The sequence below is a fragment of the Octodon degus genome, unplaced genomic scaffold (assembly GCF_000260255.1).
Source record: "Octodon degus isolate 3935 unplaced genomic scaffold, OctDeg1.0 scaffold00219, whole genome shotgun sequence".
Classification (NCBI taxonomy): domain Eukaryota; kingdom Metazoa; phylum Chordata; class Mammalia; order Rodentia; family Octodontidae; genus Octodon; species Octodon degus.
In genome coordinates, this window is record NW_004524795.1 from 2,880,929 (window position 1) to 2,887,754 (window position 6,826).

Sequence of the window (6,826 nt, forward strand, 5' to 3'; positions counted from 1 at the left end):
CTGTCTCTCTCTCTGTCTCTCTGTCTCTGTCTCACTCTGTCTCTCTGTCTCTGTCTTTCTGTCTCCATCTGTCTATCTGTCTCTGTGTGTGTGTGTGTGTCTTTCTGTCTCTGTATCTCTGTCTGTCTCTCTCTGTCTCTTTCTCTTTCTCCCTCCCTCCTGCCCACCCCCTTCCCTGTCTGATATTATATATTTTGTTCTTGAAAAAGGGAGAGCTGCCCAGAATCCCCATGTTGTCACCCTTGTCAATTGTCACTTTCCCATTTTCTACCTATGGTCACAATTCATGGGGGCAGTGGGACTCCCCTTGGAGGTGTCTGCTGTGCTTGTGCCACTCTCCTTAGTCTTCCCACCCAGGATTTCTAAACAAGGAGCAATCAAAAGTGAGGTGCAAATGATGTTCTCAATAAGGGAAAAGGAGAAAAGAAAAATTCACAGTAACCTGTTCTAACTTCCTGCTCTTTTGCAGAAGGATCAGGAAGAACCTGAGTTCTGCTTTCTTTGCAGTTTGGTGGGGAGTGGCCTAATTCTAATTGGCAGGACCCTCTTTCACTGCATGTCCAGCTTAAGAACTATTAAGCTCTTATTCATGGGGCAGGGAATTATTTACCTTAGGCCCGAGGTCACAAAAATATCTGCAATCAACAAAACAAAACAACAACAAAAACCTCACTTCAATTTTCTCAAATCTCCCAAGATTTAAAAAGGAACAAAAAGTTACTGGTGTGTTTGCTGACTGGAGTGATTATGCGGCTCAATCATTTTGATTTACAATTGCATCTTTGTCCTTGTAGAAATAACTCTCTGCAGCTGAACAACAGGAGATGGAAACGGATTAACCTTCCAACATGTGAATATAAGATGTGTTCTGGGGAGCAGGCCTCTATTTGAGGTTAACACAAAGTCTCCAGTTTCCATGAATACACAAAATTAAAGAGCATTCTCTTTTCCCCCTTTCCTTTTCTTTTCTTTTGATCTGCCATGAAAGAGGAATTATCAGCAGCGTCTAAGCCTCAGTTTTATTTTTCCCCTTATGCATTTTGCATCATAAAGCATTTGAATGTGTCTGACGTGTTCCAGGAGCTCTGAAGAAATCTTTGGTTGTTGTGTGCAATAGACTGCAGAGAAATGAGAAGCGAGCGGTCATTGTGGAATGTAAAGTTTATGGGCCATACTGCAAAGACAAATGGCTTTTTTACTTCCCAGAAATAAATAAGGCTGAGTTTTCCCTTTGCATCTGAAAAGGTTATTACATTGGACCAGTGATTATCAAACCTAGATGGGCACTGGAATCGCCCAGAGGGTCTGTTAAAATACTGATTGCCGGGCCCCACCTCCAGCGTTCCTTATTCAGTAGGTGTGGAATGGGACCCGGGAGTTTGCATATCTAACATGGTCCTGGGTGATGCTGATGCAACCAGCAATCACATTCTGCAAACCATCACACTCTGCTGATCTGAATGAAAATAGCAAACCATTCCTCCCTTCCCAGCTCGTGAAACAAATAGTTCCCCAGCACCAATATTTCCATCAATTCACTTCATCTTCAAACAACATCTGTCTTCAACCTTACATGGGAAATCTAGCAGGCCTGGACCACTGGGATGCTTGCTGGACCATTTTAACCTGGTTGTCTATTTCTGGTGTGGATTGTGGGACTAAATGAAGCTCAACCAAATGAGAAACATCAGTGGTTGTTTAGTCAGCACTTGCCACTGTGTGGAACAGAGATTTAAATCAGGCAAAGAAGTGGGAAAGCTTAGCAGTGAAGAAGGAGAAGGCTCAGCCCTGCCTTCGCTGGAGGACGCTGGAAAAGGAAGCTGGTAGCAGGCTGACTTGAAATAGTATCCTGCATGACTAGTTAGGAGAACATGTTTGACTTTCTTTGGTCCTAAGTTGAAAGAAAAAATTAAAGAACTTGTTAATTATTAATCAAATCAAACATTTGGGGCTAATTGCTATAAGGTTTATTTGTCTTCCTGGACTGTCACTAAAGAGACTCATCTGACTTCCTACAAGCCTGACATCCTCGGGCCAGGTCCCTGAGGGTAGTTGTCATAGGTTAGAGGTTGGTTTCCTGTTCAGGTTGTTGTAGGAGATAGACCATTACTCTTACTTAGTACACAACATGGCCATTGTACATTTGTATCTTTGGTCTTGCAGACCACACAGTAGATATTCACTTATTATAAATCCTTGATATATTCTATATTGGCTAATTTTAACTAAAAATCAACTGATTGTCACTAAAGATCTAATACCTGCAAAGTATTGTTAGGCACATAACATCTTTTATGACATAGCACCAGGGTCACTAAGACTATCATTTGAGCATCAAAGAGAAGGTCTGGAGAAGATAGTATTATAGTATTCCACCACACTTCTATGGAACAGAGATAGTATTCCACCACACTTCTATGGAACAGAGACGCATCCAACAGTCCTTTCCTTTCCCAGGTCAGGGAGTTGGTCCTATTTGAGTGAGTAGCTTGCACATTGGCATCAGGAGTTGGCTTCCACAGCTGGATCCTCCAGGTGATGTTCCTCTTCTTTCTGGTCATTACTCCTCTAAAGCCTGGTGCTTCCCTCTAATGCAGGTGGATGATCTGAAAGCCAAGTTGGCCACCCAGGAAATAGAACTGAAGCAGAAGAATGAAGCGGCTGACAAACTGATTCAGGTGGTAGGCATGGAGACTGAGAAGGTGAGCAGGGAGAAAGCCATCGCAGATGCAGAAGAGCAGAAGGTGGCACTTATCATGCTAGAGGTGAAGCAAAAGCAGAAGGACTGTGAGGAAGACCTGGCCAAAGCTGAGCCAGCACTCATGGCAGCCCAGGAAGCTCTCAACACCCTCAACAAGGTAGAAGTATGGTTTCTCAAGCCTGCCTCTCTCTTCAGGGGGGACCTAAAGACAACTCTGTGCTGCAGTATTCCCAAGAGCTACAAGGGAACAGTTGGAAGAGGTTAAGGTGCCTCCAGCTGTCATTGGTTTATCAATTAATAAACATTCATTTAAACTAACTGTGCGTGAAGACTGAGAGCTACCAAAAAATCCCCAAAATACTCACCGTAGAACTAACCAGAACATGTGTGATCATGTCATGCATGGTCCAGCCATTTCACTTCGTGGATGAGAACCAAGAGTCAGAAATGAGACTTGACTTGCCCAGAGTCACAAATGTAGTCTGATCCCAGAGATCATAATGTGGCAGCTGGGATCAGGTTGCCCCTAAGGCAGTAAAAGGCATGAGCTTTTCAAGACCCTTACTTGAAAAGATATGAAACTAAAATAAGGTACTGATTCCAAAATATGAAATAAATCTTAAAAGTCAAAGAGATAAGGGCCAGGGAGATGGCTCAGTGGAATAAGTGCTTTCCTGGCAAGCACAAGGGCCTCAGTTCAATCCCCGGTTCCAGAAAAAAAAAAAAAAAAAAAGTCAAAGAGACAATTCAACGTAAGTGTCTATCAACTTGGAAACTAAATTCAACCCATATACACAACACCTTGGTAGACTATGTGTGACTTTTGTGACCTATTCATTAGGCAGTTTTATCGTGGCTCCTTTTAACTCTAGGGAAAAGGTGCATTGCTAGCTGATTTCTTCCTTTTTTAACTTTTACAAGTAACTTTCTTTCTCATTTGGTTAAGTATGTTGCACAGGAAATGAGAAAGAAGCAAGAAGGGGCAATCAGACTCATCATTTTAAGATGGCAACAGAGACAGACTCACAAGCCACCTTTCTCTCTGAGGCTGCTCACATAGTTTGTCTGGAGATGCCCCATTAGGGTTGGAGACCTTTCCTCTGCTGATTGGTTTCTTATAATTCTCCTAAGAGTGTAGCAATTCATTTCTGCCATATAAACATTTGGATAACAAAAATCTAAGGCCTATGACAGCAGCAGTGTCTTACAAGTGGCTCCCTCTCATCTCTTGATAACACCTGCATCTCCTTTTCCCTAGAAAGCCTCACCCAGGACTGTGTACTCACTCCGGCTCTGCTATAAGAGTACAAGCCAGCTCTTCTCACACAGAGTAGATTTCTGGCATGTAAATTAGACTCCAGATCACTATATCATTCAAACTAGAGGAGAAACATATTAAACTCACTAAATCATCTCCTTAAAGCCCCACTTTCTAGATTGCATATGGGAAGGATGGCTGCTCAGTAACTTTCCTTAAATACAGAGTAGATAGGCCTTGCCAATAACATTCAGTATGAATTCTTCCCCTAACCCCCACCCACCCCCCTTTTTTTTGCTCTTTGGACTATCCTAGAAATGAAATACAGACCCTAGCACATCACATACTAGGTAGGGAAGTGCTATACCATGGAGCTGAACCTCACAGCCCTCTTTATTTTATTTTGAGAAAGGATCTCACTAAGTTGCCCAGGCTGGCCTCCAGCTTAAGATCCTCCTGTCTCAGGCTTCCTGATCTCATCCTTCCAATTGTTATCATCAATGATGGTAAAGGATTTAAAAATCAAAAGCTAGTCTCCTGAAACATTTCTTGTTCCACATAACCACCTCACACCTTACTTTGCTGTATAGAATCTGTTTGTTTGTATAGATGATTATAAACTAAGCCTATTATGAAATATTCTTGCATATGGTTATATAAAATTATGTTTGACACAGATGTAAACCCACATTAGTAATTTTTACAACAGGATGAGGAAAGACCCCTAAGAGTAAAGGTTCTCACAGCCAACAAAGACTTTCTGTGGGCCTCAACCTAAACAGAAAACACGCTGCTGGGTAGAGGGGAGTAGAAGATTGACCCAATTGTGCCACCACTTCTCATCATACAGCTTTCAATACAGCTGGGCCTGGCTTCTCCCGAACCACTTCACAGCTGCACCCATGCTGACCTTCAGGCTTTTGATTAGATGATGGCTACCCACCTCCATCACTGAGGAGTCCATCTCTTTTCATTCCATTTGAATCATACTCGTAGTTCAAATGCAAGTTTCAGTCTAGATCTTTCTCTTTGTTGATTTACAGAATAGAACAGACATGACTATTTTGTGCCTATATCTCATACCTGTTCACTCATAATTTCTTGATTTCCTGAATTGTCTCAATGGATCCTTGTAACCACGTAAGGGGAGTACATTGGTGTTGTCTCCATCTTACAGATGAGTAAACAAAGGCTGGAAACTGTAAAAATCATTACAAGAGACACACAATTATCATGTACAGTATGTACCAGTATGTGTTAGTATGTATATTATTGGCAGTATTTGGCCTCAGGTCTTTTTAAGAAATGTCATACCTGCATTTGTTGATTGATTGATTGACAGAGATAAATAGCATAGATTAATAGCTCAAGAATTGATTGGGAAGTAAGAGGTGGAGGGAGGAGAGAAAAAGTAAAAATATTAAAGATGTGTTATGTGTATGCAACCACTCCCCACGATGAATGTAAGCCTTGCATACTAAACATACATGAATGTAATCATTGCATACTAAACATACAAAGTGGTACTAATAAGATTTTTTTTAAGGTAGTGATTGGATAGGATGCTGCAAATAGACAGGACTCGAAGTATCAATGACTCTGCCCTGAAGAAAGAGAAACATACTTTTAATGATTGCCTACTACGTGCTGAGCTACACGAGAGGTGTTTTTCTCTAACCAGCTGCATAGCTTGGCATAATCCACTGGGTTCTTGATTCCTTGATTTCTTTTCCCTATGCAGAGCAGGGGAAATAAGAATTAATGGGCTCTTTATCTCATATGCCTGCCCAACTCCATCAATGCTACTTTTAAAGTAATCCAGAAATCAAATGTTTCCTTTCCCTTCTCCAGCACCACTTGGGTACAAGCCAATATCATCTTTCTACCCGGTCTCTGTGCATCTGCCTTTGCCTCAGTGCTGTCTTCATCAGCCATAGCAGCCTGAAATCCTTTTTTGTAATTTTCCTCATTATATATTGACAAATGACAGTTGTACATATTTATGCAATACAAAATGTTATGATTTTTTAATTCCATGTGGCATGATTAAATCAAGCTAATTAGCACATCCATAACCTCAAATATTTAACATTTTTGTGATGAGAAGATTTGAAATTTATTCTAATAGCAGTATTGAAATCTATGGTGCTCGCCTATTAACTGTATTCACCATGCTGTGAAATAACTCTCAACAAAATCAAATATATTCTTCCTGAAGTTTGACTCTAATCTCCCCATATGCCACCCCCATCCTCTAGAGACCACTATGCTCTCTGTTTCTGTGAATTTAATTGTATTAGATTCCACGTATAAATGAGATCATGTGGTATTTGCATTTTCATGTTTGGCATATTTCACCTAACCCAATATTCTCTAGATCTAGCCATATTTTCACAATAACAGAATTTCTTTTTAAGGCTGGATAGTAGTTAGTATGTATGTATGTATGTATGTATGCATATATGTGTGTGCAGATATATATAATACTATATTCTTTATCCACTCATATGTCCATGAACCTTTAGCTTGATTCCATATCTTAGCTATGGTGAGTAGTGTTACGCTGAACATCGGAGTACATTCTCCCATAATTTGACATACTAATTTCAAATCTTTCAGGCAAATACCCAGAAGTATGACCATTTGATCATATGATAATCTACTTTTAGTTCTTTGAGAGGCTTTGATACTCTTTTTCCTAATGTCTGTGCTGGTTTACCTCTCCACCAACAGTGTGCACATCCTCACCAAAACACTTTCATCTTTTTTTTTCAAAAGTTTTATTGATAAACATATAGCAATGAGACAGTTTCAAATCAAATCGAAAGTACAGTTTCAACAAATAATACACTGCATATATTCTTCTT

At 40.4% G+C, this 6,826-nt stretch overlaps 1 protein-coding gene across 1 annotated transcript in view; it reads left to right on the forward strand.

The window, feature by feature from the left end:
- Nucleotides 1-6,826, forward strand: part of Dnah9 (dynein axonemal heavy chain 9) — a 433,197-nt gene that overhangs the window by 296,563 nt on the left and 129,808 nt on the right. The window contains exon 48 of the mRNA XM_023705424.1: nucleotides 2,598-2,858. Coding sequence (XP_023561192.1) covers nucleotides 2,598-2,858 — 261 coding nt within the window. The remainder of the gene's footprint in view (nucleotides 1-2,597; nucleotides 2,859-6,826) is intronic.